Raw genomic sequence first — 16,741 nt, forward strand, 5'->3', positions numbered from 1 at the left:
GGAGGAGATGTTGGGGTGCAGTATAGTACAGGAGGAGATGTTGGGGTGCAGTATAGTACAGGAGGAGATGTTGGGGTGCAGTCTAGTACAGGAGGAGATGTTGGGGTGCAGTATAGTACAGGAGGAGATGTTGGGGTGCAGTATAGTACAGGAGGAGATGTTGGGGTGCAGTATGGTACAGGAGGAGATGTTGGGGAGCAGTATAGTACAGGAGGAGATGTTGGGGTGCAGTATAGTACAGGAGGAGATGTTGGGGTGCAGTATAGTACAGGAGGAGATGTTGGGGTGCAGTATAGTACAGGAGGAGATGTTGGGGTGCAGTATAGTACAAGAGGAGATGTTGGGGTGCAGTATAGTACAAGAGGAGATGTTGGGGTGCAGTATGGTACAGGAGGAGATGTTGGGGTGCAGTATGGTACAGGAGGAGATGTTGGGGTGCAGTATAGTACAAGAGGAGATGTTGGGGTGCAGTATAGTACAAGAGGACATGTTGGGGTGCAGTATAATACAGGAGGAGATGTTGGGGTGCAGTATGGTACAGGAGGAGATGTTGGGGAGCAGTATGGTACAGGAGGAGATGTTGGGGTGCAGTATAGTACAGGAGGAGATGTTGGGGTGCAGTATAGTACAGGAGGAGATGTTGGGGTGCAGTCTAGTACAGGAGGAGATGTTGGGGTGCAGTATAGTACAGGAGGAGATGTTGGGGTGCAGTATGGTACAGGAGGAGATGTTGGGGTGCAGTATGGTACAGGAGGAGATGTTGGGGAGCAGTATAGAACAGGAGGAGATGTTGGGGAGCAGTATAGTACAGGAGGAGATGTTGGGGTGCAGTATAGTACAGGAGGAGATGTTGGGGTGCAGTATAGTACAGGAGGAGATGTTGGGGTGCAGTATAGTACAGGAGGAGATGTTGGGGAGCAGTATAGTACAGGAGGAGATGTTGGGGTGCAGTATAGTACAGGAGGAGATGTTGGGGTGCAGTATAGTACAGGAGGAGATGTTGGGGTGCAGTATAGTACAGGAGGAGATGTTGGGGTGCAGTATAGTACAGGAGGAGATGTTGGGGAGCAGTATAGTACAGGAGGAGATGTTGGGGTGCAGTATAGTACAGGAGGAGATGTTGGGGTGCAGTATAGTACAGGAGGAGATGTTGGGGTGCAGTATAGTACAGGAGGAGATGTTGGGGTGCAGTATAGTACAGGAGGAGATGTTGGGGTGCAGTATAGTACAGGAGGAGATGTTGGGGTGCAGTATAGTACAGGAGGAGATGTTGGGGTGCAGTATAGTACAGGAGGAGATGTTGGGGAGCAGTATAGTACAGGAGGAGATGTTGGGGTGCAGTATAGTACAGGAGGAGATGTTGGGGTGCAGTATAGTACAGGAGGAGATGTTGGGGTGCAGTATAGTACAGGAGGAGATGTTGGGAAGCAGTATAGTACAGGAGGAGATGTTGGGGTGCAGTATAGTACAGGAGGAGATGTTGGGGTGCAGTATAGTACAGGAGGAGATGTTGGGGTGCAGTATAGTACAGGAGGAGATGTTGGGGAGCAGTATGGTACAGGAGGAGATGTTGGGGTGCAGTATGGTACAGGAGGAGATGTTGGGGTGCAGTATAGTACAGGAGGAGATGTTGGGGTGCAGTATAGTACAAGAGGAGATGTTGGGGTGCAGTATAGTACAGGAGGAGATGTTGGGGTGCAGTATAGTACAAGAGGAGATGTTGGGGTGCAGTATAGTACAAGAGGACATGTTGGGGTGCAGTATGGTACAGGAGGAGATGTTGGGGTGCAGTATAGTACAGGAGGAGATGTTGGGGTGCAGTATAGTACAGGAGGACATGTTGGGGTGCAGTATAGTACAGGAGGAGATGTTGGGGTGCAGTATGGTACAGGAGGAGATGTTGGGGAGCAGTATAGTACAGGAGGAGATGTTGGGGAGCAGTATGGTACAGGAGGAGATGTTGGGGTGCAGTATGGTACAGGAGGAGATGTTGGGGTGCAGTATAGTACAATAGGAGATGTTGGGGTGCAGTATAGTACAAGAGGAGATGTTGGGGTGCAGTATAGTACAATAGGAGATGTTGGGGTGCAGTATAGTACAGGAGGAGATGTTGGGGTGCAGTATGGTACAGGAGGAGATGTTGGGGTGCAGTATAGTACAAGAGGAGATGTTGGGGTGCAGTATAGTACAATAGGAGATGTTGGGGTGCAGTATGGTACAGGAGGAGATGTTGGGGTGCAGTATGGTACAGGAGGAGATGTTGGGGTGCAGTATGGTACAGGAGGAGATGTTGGGGTGCAGTATGGTACAGGAGGAGATGTTGGGGTGCAGTATAGTACAGGAGGAGATGTTGGGGTGCAGTATGGTACAGGAGGAGATGTTGGGGAGCAGTATGGTACAGGAGGAGATGTTGGGGTGCAGTATAGTACAGGAGGAGATGTTGGGGTGCAGTATGGTACAGGAGGAGATGTTGGGAAGCAGTATGGTACAGGAGGAGATGTTGGGGAGCAGTATAGTACAGGAGGAGATGTTGGGGTGCAGTATAGTACAGGAGGAGATGTTGGGGTGCAGTATAGTACAGGAGGAGATGTTGGGGTGCAGTATAGTACAGGAGGAGATGTTGGGGTGCAGTATAGTACAGGAGGAGATGTTGGGGTGCAGTATAGTACAGGAGGAGATGTTGGGGTGCAGTATAGTACAGGAGGAGATGTTGGGGTGCAGTATGGTACAGGAGGAGATGTTGGGAAGCAGTATGGTACAGGAGGAGATGTTGGGGTGCAGTATAGTACAGGAGGAGATGTTGGGGTGCAGTATAGTACAGGAGGAGATGTTGGGGTGCAGTATAGTACAGGAGGAGATGTTGGGAAGCAGTATGGTACAAGAGGAGATGTTGGGGTGCAGTATAGTACAGGAGGAGATGTTGGGGTGCAGTATAGTACAGGAGGAGATGTTGGGGTGCAGTATAGTACAGGAGGAGATGTTGGGGTGCAGTATAGTACAGGAGGAGATGTTGGGGTGCAGTATAGTACAATAGGAGATGTTGGGGTGCAGTATAGTACAAGAGGAGATGTTGGGGTGCAGTATAGTACAGGAGGAGATGTTGGGGTGCAGTATAGTACAGGAGGACATGTTGGGGTGCAGTATAATACAGGAGGAGATGTTGGGGTGCAGTATAATACAGGAGGAGATGTTGGGGAGCAGTATAGTACAGGAGGAGATGTTGGGGTGCAGTATAGTACAGGAGGAGATGTTGGGGAGCAGTATGGTACAGGAGGAGATGTTGGGGTGCAGTATAATACAGGAGGAGATGTTGGGGTGCAGTATGGTACAGGAGGACATGTTGGGGTGCAGTATAGTACAGGAGGAGATGTTGGGGTGCAGTATATTGGTAATTAGTGTTATACTCTATTCTCCACTAGGTGACGCTGCTCACAGTTGGTTTTGCCATCAGTAAACATGGTCGCCGCTATGGTTAGGAGTCACGTGATGCGGCAGAGAAAGTTTCTGGTGGGTGTGGTCTAACACTGCCGATCTCGGAAGAGGTGGGCGGGGCCAAATATTTCTGCACTTCCGGGAGCTTAAAACAGGAACCGAGGGTGAGGCCACAGCTGCAGGCGGATCCTATAGAGACCCCTCTCTGCGTATGTACAGCCCCCTGTGTATATAGTGTACAGTCTGTGCCTGTATATAGGGTGTATCCCCCGTATATAATATATGTACAGCCCCCTGTGTATATAGTGTACAGTCTGTGCCTGTATATAGGGTGTATCCCCCGTATATAATATATGTACAGCCCCCCGTGTATATAGTGTCTGCCCCTGTGTATAATGTGTATCCCCCGTATATAATATATGTACAGCCCCCCGTGTATATAGTGTACAGTCTGTGCCTGTATATAGGGTGTATCCCCCGTATATAATATATGTACAGCCCCCTGTGTATATAGTGTACAGTCTGTGCCTGTATATAGGGTGTATCCCCCGTATATAATATATGTACAGCCCCCCGTGTATATAGTGTCTGCCCCTGTGTATAATGTGTATCCCCCGTATATAATATATGTACAGCCCCCCGTGTATATAGTGTACAGTCTGTGCCTGTATATAGGGTGTATCTCCCCGTATATAATATATGTACAGCCCCCCGTGTATATAGTGTACAGTCTGTGCCTGTATATAGGGTGTATCCCCCCCGTATATAATATATGTACAGCCCCCCGTGTATATAGTGTACAGTCTGTGCCTGTATATAGGGTGTATCCCCCCGTATATAATATATGTACAGCCCCCCGTGTATATAGTGTACAGTCTGTGCCTGTATATAGGGTGTATCCCCCGTATATAATATATGTACAGCCCCCCGTGTATATAGTGTACAGTCTGTGCCTGTATATAGTGTGTATCCCCCCGTATATAATATATGTACAGCCCCCCGTGTATATAGTGTACAGTCTGTGCCTGTATATAGTGTGTATCCCCCCGTATATAATATATGTACAGCCCCCCGTGTATATAGTGTACAGTCTGTGCCTGTATATAGGGTGTATCCCCCCGTATATAATATATGTACAGCCCCCCGTGTATATAGTGTACAGTCTGTGCCTGTATATAGGGTGTATCTCCCCGTATATAATATATGTACAGCCCCCCGTGTATATAGTGTACAGTCTGTGCCTGTATATAGGGTGTATCCCCCCGTATATAATATATGTACAGCCCCCCGTGTATATAGTGTACAGTCTGTGCCTGTATATAGTGTGTATCCCCCGTATATAATATATGTACAGCCCCCCGTGTATATAGTGTACAGTCTGTGCCTGTATATAGGGTGTATCCCCCGTATATAATATATGTACAGCCCCCCGTGTATATAGTGTACAGTCTGTGCCTGTATATAGGGTGTATCTCCCCGTATATAATATATGTACAGCCCCCCGTGTATATAGTGTACAGTCTGTGCCTGTATATAGGGTGTATCCCCCGTATATAATATATGTACAGCCCCCCGTGTATATAGTGTACAGTCTGTGCCTGTATATAGGGTGTATCTCCCCGTATATAATATATGTACAGCCCCCCGTGTATATAGTGTACAGTCTGTGCCTGTATATAGGGTGTATCTCCCCGTATATAATATATGTACAGCCCCCCGTGTATATAGTGTACAGTCTGTGCCTGTATATAGGGTGTATCCCCCCCGTATATAATATATGTACAGCCCCCCGTGTATATAGTGTACAGTCTGTGCCTGTATATAGGGTGTATCCCCCCGTATATAATATATGTACAGCCCCCCGTGTATATAGTGTACAGTCTGTGCCTGTATATAGGGTGTATCCCCCGTATATAATATATGTACAGCCCCCCGTGTATATAGTGTACAGTCTGTGCCTGTATATAGTGTGTATCCCCCCGTATATAATATATGTACAGCCCCCCGTGTATATAGTGTACAGTCTGTGCCTGTATATAGGGTGTATCCCCCGTATATAATATATGTACAGCCCCCCGTGTATATAGTGTACAGTCTGTGCCTGTATATAGGGTGTATCCCCCGTATATAATATATGTACAGCCCTCCCCCCGTATATAATATATGTACAGCCCCCCGTGTATATAGTGTACAGTCTGTGCCTGTATATAGGGTGTATCCCCCGTATATAATATACGTACACCCCTCCCCCTGTATATATGTATATAGTGTCTGCCCCTGTATATAATATATGTATATAGTGTCTGTCCCTGTATATAATATATGTATATAGTGTCTGCCCCTGTATATAATATATGTATATAGTGTCTGTCCCTGTATATAATATATGTATATAGTGTCTGCCCCTGTATATAATATATGTATATAGTGTCTGTCCCTGTATATAATATATGTATATAGTGTCTGCCCCTGTATATAATATATGTATATAGTGTCTGCCCCTGTATATAATATATGTATATAGTGTCTGTACCTGTATATAATATATGTATATAGTGTCTGCCCCTGTATATAATATATGTATATAGTGTCTGCCCCTGTATATAATATATGTATATAGTGTCTGCCCCTGTATATAATATATGTATATAGTGTCTGCCCCTGTATATAATATATGTATATAGTGTCTGCCCCTGTATATAATATATGTATATAGTGTCTGCCCCTGTATATAATATATGTATACAGTGTCTGCCCCTGTATATAATATATGTACACCCCTCCTCCTGTATTTAATATATGTATATAGTGTCTGCCCCTGTATATAATATATGTATATAGTGTCTGTCCCTGTGTATAATATATGTACACCCCTCCCCCTGTATATATGTATATAGTGTCTGCCCCTGTATATAATATATGTATATAGTGTCTGTCCCTGTATATAGTATAAGAAGAGGAGAGAACACATTATATATCATCACTAGAACATCCTGCTTATCACTGTATATAGTATGAGGAGAGATGAGAACTGATTATCTATCATCACTAGAACACCCTGCTTATCATTGTATATAGTATAAGGACAGGAGAGAACACAGGAGAGGTGAGAACTGATTATATATCATCACTAGAACACCCTGCTTATCACTGTATATAGTATAAGGGACAGGAGAGAACACAGGAGAGGTGAGAACTGATTATATATCATCACTAGAACACCCTGCTTATCACTGTATATAGTATAAGGGACAGGAGAGAACACAGGAGAGGTGAGAACTGATTATCTATCATCACTAGAACATCCTGCTTATCACTGTATATAGTATAAGGAGAGGTAAGAACTGATTATCTATCATCACTAGAACACCCTGCTTATCATTGTATATAGTATAAGGACAGGAGAGAACACAGGAGAGGTAAGAACTGATTATCTATCATCACTAGAACATCCTGCTTATCACTGTATATAGTATAAGGAGAGATGAGAACTGATTATCTATCATCACTAGAACATCCTGCTTATCACTGTATATAGTATAAGGAGAGATGAGAACTGATTATCTATCATCACTAGAACATCCTGCTTATCACTGTATATATCAGAACAAAGACCGCCTCGGCAGTATATAGACAAATGTGGAAGTATAAATTATACGTAAAGCTAGAACACCTTCCCATATAATAAAATGTAACTTTTAATGATATCTTAAAAACATATGCTCACATAAAGCTCAGACCCCACGGATCAAGATACCAAATACAACAGATTATTTATTCTGAGATTACTCACGGTTTGATGAATAAGGCCCATACATTGCAGGGGACCCTCTGCAGAGACGGACGTAGTGAGGATGTTTACTGAAAAACACTTCAGAAAGGCGAAGCATGGGGAACAAGTAGAACAAATAATGAATACCTATTTTTCCCTATGCATCCCTCCCTAGATCTCAGCCCAGGGACACCCCTTAATGGTAGGGGTTCCCTGTCCTCGTTCCTTGTCTGTATATCCCTGTAGAGCCCTATTTTAACACTGAGGCACAAGATAATATCAATCTACTGAATAATGCTGAATACATAATGGGTATACCACTAGATGAAAAGACCAACAAATATTGGTAAATATGGAAATCAAAACAAAAATCCCGACGCAGCGTTTCCCCAGTCGATAAGTATTAAGACCGGTTCGTCTGGGGACCATATATACTTCGCTTCAGTTTCACGATTGAGACTGTCACTCATTGTCCCTCAATCAGGACCCTCTGGGAGACTCGAGCCAAGGTACAGGCTTTTGGCATGTCAGGTGTCTCACTCTTGGTTTCAAATTGGCGCCTTTAAATATCCTTTCCTCCCATCTGGATCCTCCTCCACCCCCATTACAACAGGATCCTCCTCCCCCCCATCCTATCACCCACATACTGCCAGGCTCAATTATATAAATCCCCTCAGCGTTATATGATAAAGTGGGTCATATTCATTCACCTCTTGCAGCATATGCGCTCCACAGACCGGATATTACATCGCCCCTACGCGCTCCAAAGGCCGGTAACTGCGTTCCATAGGCCGGAGGTGTCAATGCATTCCACAGATGAAGTATAGATATATAACGGAGATAGACTAAAATATCAAATATAGCAAATAAATCACTGGGACATATATGCGCTCCACATTAGCTGTCTCTTTATAGCGGTTGATATAATCTATGTTTTGTCCAACTAGGTAGATGTGTATGGGGTGGGGGAGGAGATGAAAGGGATATACAATAAATACATCCAAGGCTCTAAACACCTATATTCTTAACGTTGCCCACAAAACTATCCAAGATGGGGACACCTCGCATAAATTTGAGTGACTCCATCATGGATTTGATAAATCATCCTGGATCTATTCCGATCTAATACATATAAGTATGACTGTCATTCAATACATTAGGACCATATTTGACAGTTGCCCAGGAGGGGAAGCAGAAGGACTGGAGACATAGCAGAATAGAGGGGTAGGCAAAATAAATTTATTATGGAAAAGAGATCATGTATATAGGGGTCAGGAGGACACTACATAGTGACCTTATTGTGCATTTCTGTTTATAAAAAACATCCCAACGATAGTTGTTCATTTAGGCCATCAGGGCTAGATGTTTTGAGTCTATAAATCCATTGACATTCTTTTTGTAGTACCCTACTGTCCCAATCACCCCTACGTGGTGAGAGGGGGATAACCTCAATGATTTGAAACTTCAGGGAATTTGGAATTCATGGACATGGTTAGCCACCGGTTTATCCCTTCTATGTTTAATGTCTCCTAGATGTTCACCAATCCTCCTCCTCAACTCTCTTTTCGTCTTCCCCACATAGTTGAGGGGGCACTGGCAGGTGATCAGATATAGTTACCACTCTAGAGGTTCTACAATTCGCAAAGTCTCTGATCTCATAACTCCTTCCCGTCGAGACACTTTAAAATGTTTCAGATGGTGCGACAAAGGGGCATCCACTACATCTAAACATTCCAAGAGGTCTCCTCTCAAGCCACGTTCCTATAGCTTTTTCTTTGGTGTATAGACTATGTACAAGATGGTCCTTGATGGATTTCCCCCTTCTGAAGGTGATAGCTGGTCTCGATGGGAGTATATCCGTCAAGTCCCTATCAGTTTGTAAAATGCCCCAATGTCTTCTGAGGATTTCAAATATCCTATCATGGGCATTATCATATGTCCCAATCACTCTTATTATTCTCTTTTTTTGGGGCCCCAAAAAATGATCCCTATCCGTGACCATGGAATGCTTAAAAGCTCTTTTTAGTGTCTCATCTGGGTATCCTCTCCTCAGAAATCTGTTCCTAAGATCCCTTGATTGTGAAAAAAAGGTAGATGTATCAGTGCAGTTTCTTCTAATCCGTATGTACTGGCCCTTTGGAATGCCCTTCTTCACCGGTTTTGGGTGGAAACTTCCCCAGTGTAAAAGGCTATTTGTGGCCATGGGTTTCCTAAAGGTCTCAGTACATAACATGCCCTTCCTCTTTGAAATTCTTACATCCAGAAAGGAGATTTCTTTGTCGCTGATCTCACATGTAAATCGCAATCCTATAGGATTCTGGTTTAAACAGTCGACAAATGACCTGAAGGCCACCTCTGGACCATCCCACAGTATAAAGATATCATCAATGTATCTTTCCCAGAAGATAATGTGGGTGGTCCAGGGTTCCTCCACGTCACTAAAGACCAGCCGGTCCTCCCACCAGCCCAGGAGCAAATTTGCGTAAGTAGGCGCACAAGGGCTGCCCATTGCTGTGCCCCTGAGCTGGTAGAACACATTCTGAAATAAAAAGAAATTGTGGGTCAGAACAAATCTGAGGAGGCATACAATCAAAGAGTTATGAGCCCTAAATTGGATACCCCTAGTCTCCAGGAAGGAAAGTACAGCCTTTATCCCCTATTCGTGTGGTATGCTGCTGTAAAGGGCCTCGACATCTATAGAGGCGAGCAGAGTACTATCCCCTACAGCAACATCCTGAATTTTTTACAATAAATCAGTTGTGTCTCTAATGTAGGAGGGCAAAGATGAGACAAACGGTCGGAGGACCTTATCTATATATACACTGGCATTCTGCGACAATGAGTCCATCCCCGACACTATTGGTCTTCCTTTTAATAGGTCCTTTCCCTTATGGATCTTCGGGAGTGCATAAAATGTCGGTATTTGTGGAGTGGAGTCATAAATTTCAATTCCTCAGAGGAAATCAATTTGTTCTCAAAGGCCTCGACCAAAATCCGGTCCAATTCATAAATGAACATAGCATTTAGCATCATTTAATAAGGAGTCACACATCCCATTATACAAAGATTATCACAATATTTCCCCCTTTGTCTGAGGGTTTCACAATCATGTTACTGTCCCTTTCTCCCCACGTTAGATTACATTCTTGGTCCCTATGCGGATGTATTTTTTCAATTTCTTGTATTACTCGCCTGGAAAAGATATCAATCGCCGAGTTTTCCTGGGGGGAAGGGGGCATTCTTCTACTCTTAGGATGTAAATCCGTGAAGGGACCCAGTCCGTCTTGTTCGGCTATACCTTCACCTAACGATAATAGTAGCCTGGTATCTTCGAGACAGTCCATTGGTATACCAAGTTTGGTGCACTTTTCCCTATCATTATTTTTATTGAACTTATGCCACTTCAATTTCCGTGTGAAAAGGCTCAGGTCCTTCACCCAGGAAAATGTGTCAAAGTTCACAGTAGGTACAAAGGACAGACCCTTAGAGAGAACTTGCAGTTCCTCAGCTGTCAATATCCGATTTGTAAGATTAACAATACATTTTTCATCTATTTGCGCCTTTCCTCCCTCTGTGTATAATCTCTGTCCCTCAGATGATAGGGAGGGCCCACTTGGTCCTCCCCTCCTTTCTCTAAAAAACCAACAGATGTCCCCCCCAGCACCAGCAACAGTATCCGATGAGGAGGAGTCATATCCTCTGCCATTTCGTTGCCATCTCCTCCCTTCTCTAGGGCAAAAACCGCCTCTATTTCGTCCCCTATCAGATACTTTTACCCTTGTAAGCTTTTCTGTGTCAGAGGAGTCTATCTGTACTCGGGACCTCAATACCTAGAGATGAGAACTGATTATCATCACTATAACACCCTGCTTATCCCTGTATATAGTATAAGGAAAGGAAAGCACATAGGAGAGGTGAGAACTGATTATCTATCATCACTAGAACACCCTGCTTATCACTGTATATAGTATAAGGAACAGGAGAGAACACAGGAGAGGTGGGAACTGATTATATATCATCACTAGAACACCCTGCTTATCACTGTATATCGTATAAGGGACAGGAGAGGTGGGAACTGATTATATATCATCACTGGAACACCCTGCTTATCACTGTATATAGTATAAGGAGAGGAAAGAACACAGGAGAGGTGAGAACTGATTATGTATCATCACTAGAACACCCAGCTTATCACTGTATATCGTATAAGGGACAGGAGAGGTGGGAACTGATTATATATCATCACTGGAACACCCTGCTTATCACTGTATATAGTATAAGGAGAGGAAAGAACACAGGAGAGGTGAGAACTGATTATCATCACTAGAACACCCTGCTTATCACTGTATATAGTATAAGGGACAGGAGAGAACACAGGAGAGGTGGGAACTGATTATATATCATCACTAGAACACCCTGCTTATCACTGTATATAGTATAAGGGACAGGAGAGGTGGGAACTGATTATATATCATCACTGGAACACCCTGCTTATCACTGTATATAGTATAAGGAGAGGAAAGAACACAGGAGAGGTGAGAACTGATTATCATCACTAGAACACCCTGCTTATCACTGTATATAGTATAAGGGACAGGAGAGAACACAGGAGAGGTGGGAACTGATTATATGTCATCACTAGAACACCCAGCTTATCACTGTATATCGTATAAGGAAAGAACACAGGAGAGGTGAGAACTGATTATCATCACTGGAACATCCTGCTTATCATTGTATATAGTATAAGGACAGGTGAGAACACAGGAGAGGTGAGAACTGATTATATGTCATCACTAGAACATCCTGCTCATCATTGTATATAGTATAAGGAACAGGCGAGAACACAGGAGAGGTGAGAACTGATTATCTATCATCACTAGAACACCCTGCTTCTGTTTATTACAGATTGATAGAACATAAAATGTGTTTATGATTAACGTTTCTAAACTTTTCAAAATGTATATAAAAGTTAATAAATAACACAATATTGATAAAACATTTTTAACCTGAAGTCAGTCCATTTTTTTTCTGACTCCACCCAAAACTTCGACTCCATAGCCCTGGTTGGAGCTGCTCTGTGCCCTGGGATGATGAGAGTTGGAGCTATCTGGAATGATAAAGGTTGGAGCTATCCTGGGATGATGAGGGGGTAGGGTTTGCAGGCACCTGTATATTGCAGTGTTGTGTACCAGGCTGTCCTGCTCCCTGCCCGGCACCTGTGTACTTTACGTAGATAAGCTGATTACTGCGGGTTCAGAGGTCGCGGGTCTAGTTTGTGGGCGGATTATCATCATCCTTACGGCTGATATCAAGCTCCAGTGATCTGCAGGGAAAGTTTTTATACTTCCTTTACAGCTTTGGAATTTTTGTTGTACAGAATTATTATCACAGAAATGTGTGCCATCACATTATGATCAGGGCATCCTGTCTGTTGGGAGCAGCCTGACACCAGCTGCTGGGTCCTGGATGAGGAGGCTGCACATAACGGGTAGGTGTAATGGATGAGGGGGCTGCACGTCACGGTTGGGGGGCCTGGATTAGGAGGCTACATGTCACAGGGTGTCCTGGATGAGGAGGCTGCACATTGTGGGTGGGAGTCCTGTATGAGGGGGCTGCACATTGTGGGTGGGAGTCCTGGATGAGGGGGCTGCACATTGTGGGTGGGAGTCCTGGATGAGGGGGCTGCACATTGTGGGTGGGAGTCCTGGATGAGGGGGCAACATGTCACGATTGGGGGTCCTGGCTGAGGAGCCTGCACGTCATGGATAGATGTCCTGGATGAGGAGGCTGCACATTGTGGGTGGGAGTCCTGGATAAGGGGGCACCATGTCACGGTTGGGGGTCCTGGCTGACGAGCCTGCACGTCATGGATAGAAGTCCTGGATGAGGAGGCTGCATATTGTGGGTGGGAGTCCTGAAAAGGGGGCAACATGTCACGGGGGTCCTGGATGAGGAGGCTACAAGTCACAAATGGGGGTTTTGGATGAGGAGGCTGCACATTGTGGGTGGGAGTCCTGGATAAGGGGGCAACATGTCACGGTTGGGGGTCCTGGCTGAGGAACCTGCACGTCATGGATAGAAGTCCTGGATGAGGAGGCTGCACATTGGGTGGGAGTCCTGAAAAGGGGGCAACATGTCACGGGGGTCCTGGATGAGGAGGCTACAAGTCACAGATGGTGGTTTTGGATGAGGAGGCTGCAAATCACAGGTGGGGGTGTCCTGGATGAGGAGGCTGCACATTGTGGGTGGGAGTCCTTTATAAGGAGGCTGCACGTGACGGGTGGGGGTGTCCTGGATGAGGAGGGGGCTATTTCTGGTGCCATGATGGCTGAAGGGTCCATTCCTCTCAGCAGGGAGTCGTCTTCACATCAGCAGCTCTCTGCTCTGTCTCAACATGGCCATTTTTGGAGGGGGAATCGTTCATAGAACTTGCTATACATGTTATTCCTATGCTCTTCCTTTTCCTCTGTGTTCATAATGCAAATATTACACGCTTAGTACACGTGACAATTGTTTATCCTCTAGGACAGTACACGCTTACTATGTGTAATGGAAGTCTCCCTCCACAGGTCATGCTTACTACGTGTAACCTATTTCTTCCTCCCCTCAGAAGGACATGTCTACTACATGTAATACAATTCTCCTTCTGCCTCCAGGACACAATGGCCGAGCCTCACAAATTACAGAGAAAGATGTCCCGGACAGGAACCTCCTTGTACAAGGTCCTGGGTTTGGAAAAGGGGGCGTCACAGGATGACATAAAGAAGGCTTACCGGTAAGACTGCGCTCTCCTCCCTTTGCCGGCCACGTTTTTGCAGCATTTTCGTCCTCATTCTACTGCACTGTGCTTTGGGGGATAGTCATTTTAGCTGGTTTGGCCCTCTCTAGTGGTAGCACTGGAGACACTAATCTGCTCCACCTGCACAATGCTGGTGATGTGAAGAATTCCAGAGTTCTCCCTCTTCATGGTGACCATTCAAAAGATTAAGGGACCAGAGAGACTATGCATGAGACCATGCTGATTGGCTGGGGAATATATGGGGCTCAGTAGGCCAGTCCCTCATATTCTGGAGATGTCATTGGTGTGGTTCTCTTCCAATAGTGGCATGTAGCTGGTAGTAGGGTGAACACTACTCCATTATTGGGTGGACACCTTGTCGCTGATGACCCTCTGTTTTCTCAGGAAACTGGCATTACGGTACCATCCAGACAAGAACCCCGACAATCCTGAGGCTGCAGATAAATTCAAGGAAATCAATAACGCCAACACCACGCTGAGCGATGAAAACAAGCGCAAGATCTACGACGAGTACGGCTCCATGGGCCTATATGTGGCCGAGCAGTTCGGGGAGGAAAGCGTCAAGTACTACTTCCTTATGTCCAAGTGCTGGTTCAAGGTGTGGGCAGTTATATGGAAAAATACAAATAACCCTGTGTGGCTGGGGCTCCTGTATATAATCCCAGCTATATAATGTTATATGATGCAGGGCCTACAGAAAGTACTCGCCCCAACTGGGTAAATGCTTTCTGTTTGACAATGCAGGGATATGGGAAGGGAGTGTGATGTATTTCTATGGTTTGGTGGTATAGTCGGGATTCAGCGAGGTTAATGCCCGTGTTGTATGTTCTAGGGCCTGGTCATCTGCTGCAGCATCTTCACATGTTGCTGTTGCTGCTGCTGTTGTGGTTTTTGCTGTGGTCGGTGTAAACCTTCTGAGGAAGAGGATGATTCTTATAAGTGTGTGAACCCCGAGGACCTGGAGGCCCAGATCAGGGAGGAGGACGGTGAGCAGCTCTTCACACCCTATTCTCACAAGCCCATTCGTTTCTGCTAACCTAATGAATGTGATTGTCTGTTGTAGGTGACGTAATCAACAAGCAGCCATGTCCAGGAGCCACCGTCTACCCCGAGAAGCAGGATTTATAGTGCAGTAAGTGCTGGTCAGAGTTAGCGATGTCTAGTTCATAAATGGTCCCCCTGTGCTTTCTGTCATTCTGCCTCCATTCCTCAGTCATGCTGTTGTGTCTCCTCGCAGGTCCTTGTCCTTTGTAGAACAGCGGTTTTGGACAGGATTTCCCTTCTTCTGACTTCTGGGGACCCCCAATTTAGTGCTCTTCTGGAAGGAGGAGAGAGGTGGTTCTACCTGACCCATAGCACTTTCTGCAGCATCGCCAGTTCTTCTCCTGGATGGACAGTCCCATCACCCTTCTGCTTCTTCCCCCTAACCGCAAGGAGGAAGAGATGACTTCTCACCAGGAATGGGAAGACCAAACATCTCTACCAAAGACTTGTCTGCCATCCTTCCATGAATGAAGCACAGAACTGCTGTGACTCGGGAGCCGGTCTTAGAGCTGTGGCTTCCTAATGGACATTTTCCTAGTAGCCCTTTCCGTCCCACCGATATGTTGAGAACTTCCTGCAGACTAGCTTGATAAGGGCTAATGTACCAAACAAGGGGCATGAAACGATCCCACATCCCTGTTCCACAAGGTGTCCCGCACCTCCTTGGATCCAATTCTGGCTGAAGATTTGAGCAGTGGTTGAGGAGACCCACACGTGGCTGGGTCATTGTTTGCATTGAAGGGTTATAAACGTGATGCCAATAACTACCGTGGAACACTGGTGGCGGAGACCCTGTCCTCATCATGTTCTGTGTGCAGCTGACCCCCACTACCAGCACACGACAACACTGCACACTGAATCTGTTCTTTAAAGTATTGGACTTTTTGTACAGGATCTTTCTGATGTTCGCACCTGTGTTTTTTCTTTTTTTTTTGTTTTGTTTTTTAATCGGCACTTTTTATGTCGCCTGCACTGGGTGGTTCATGTCTTACCCGCTCCAGTATTGCAAGCGATGCAGCCGGTCATTCCCTCCCCCAGGATGACACTTGTGTTGTGTGGATTCCTGGGTGGCGCGGTGTACGGGAAAACACGTCCTTCACATTCTCATGGATCTGTGGTATTATCGTGTCCCGCACATACGTTACGTCTCGTCTCCTTACCTTTTTATACTCTTTCACTGTGACTGCGGCAATCATCGCTCGGCCGAGCCGGTGGTGATCTCCGTTCTGTACGGATGATTATAGAAAATCTTGTGTCGACTTTGCCAAATGTCTCATTTTGTCACCAGCACATGCTGTTGCCAATGAATCGGGTTCTTTGGCAGTCGTGCGCCGCTCTGGCTCCAGGTGGGAGAGGACCATCTCAGTTATCATGAAGGTTTAATAAAAATGCAAGCGCCCCCTCACCCACCAGACTCCCATGTCTGTTCATTGATGACCTGTGGGTCAGTCGGCGGTATGTGAGGTGGTGACCGTCCGTCATCTGGATGACATGGTGTGTAAGGAGTCTGGCACAGATGGGTTTACGACATTCCCTCTTCTCCTTTTAGGTTGTATATTTGTCTCTGTTATTTTGTGTATCATTGTGTGACTCAGTGTCACCTGCTGTGTGTGACAGCTGCAGACCCCCCTGTCCCCTCGTCACCGTCTGTCCTCATCCAGCAGCTAAAAATACTCTTGGAATTCCTCGGCCCC

General features: G+C 45.6%; 1 protein-coding gene across 6 annotated transcripts; it reads left to right on the forward strand.

Moving 5' to 3' along the window:
* Positions 1 to 3,549: 3,549 nt before the first annotated feature.
* DNAJC5G (DnaJ heat shock protein family (Hsp40) member C5 gamma) lies at positions 3,550 to 16,461 on the forward strand. Of its 6 annotated transcripts, XM_040426907.1 has the most exons (7): positions 3,580 to 3,596; positions 12,582 to 12,692; positions 13,861 to 13,979; positions 14,388 to 14,601; positions 14,836 to 14,989; positions 15,067 to 15,135; positions 15,241 to 16,461. In XM_040426907.1, the coding sequence occupies exons 3-6, from the start codon at positions 13,867 to 13,869 to the stop codon at positions 15,129 to 15,131; spliced, it is 546 nt and encodes a 181-aa protein (XP_040282841.1). In that variant the 5' UTR covers positions 3,580 to 3,596; positions 12,582 to 12,692; positions 13,861 to 13,866; the 3' UTR covers positions 15,132 to 15,135; positions 15,241 to 16,461. The 6 variants fall into 6 exon arrangements, with proteins under 6 accessions (XP_040282844.1, XP_040282843.1, XP_040282841.1 ...); XM_040426910.1 differs by lacking the exon at positions 12,582 to 12,692 and having other exon boundaries at positions 3,550 to 3,596; XM_040426909.1 differs by lacking the exon at positions 12,582 to 12,692 and having other exon boundaries at positions 3,563 to 3,641.
* Positions 16,462 to 16,741: the final 280 nt, after the last annotated feature.

This window comes from Bufo bufo, chromosome 4 (genome assembly GCF_905171765.1).
Source record: "Bufo bufo chromosome 4, aBufBuf1.1, whole genome shotgun sequence".
Classification (NCBI taxonomy): Eukaryota; Metazoa; Chordata; class Amphibia; order Anura; family Bufonidae; genus Bufo; species Bufo bufo.

Bases quoted from the DNA above. Each gene is read 5' to 3' on its own strand.
- DNAJC5G (XM_040426906.1), top strand. From the start codon at position 13,654: ATGCTCTTCCTTTTCCTCTGTGTTCATAATGCAAATATTACACGCTTA. The intron at 13,774-13,860 runs GTCATGCTTACT...TTCTGCCTCCAG, and splicing joins ATGGAAGTCTCCCTCCACAG to GACACAATGGCCGAGCCTCA. The intron at 13,980-14,387 runs GTAAGACTGCGC...CTGTTTTCTCAG, and splicing joins GACATAAAGAAGGCTTACCG to GAAACTGGCATTACGGTACC.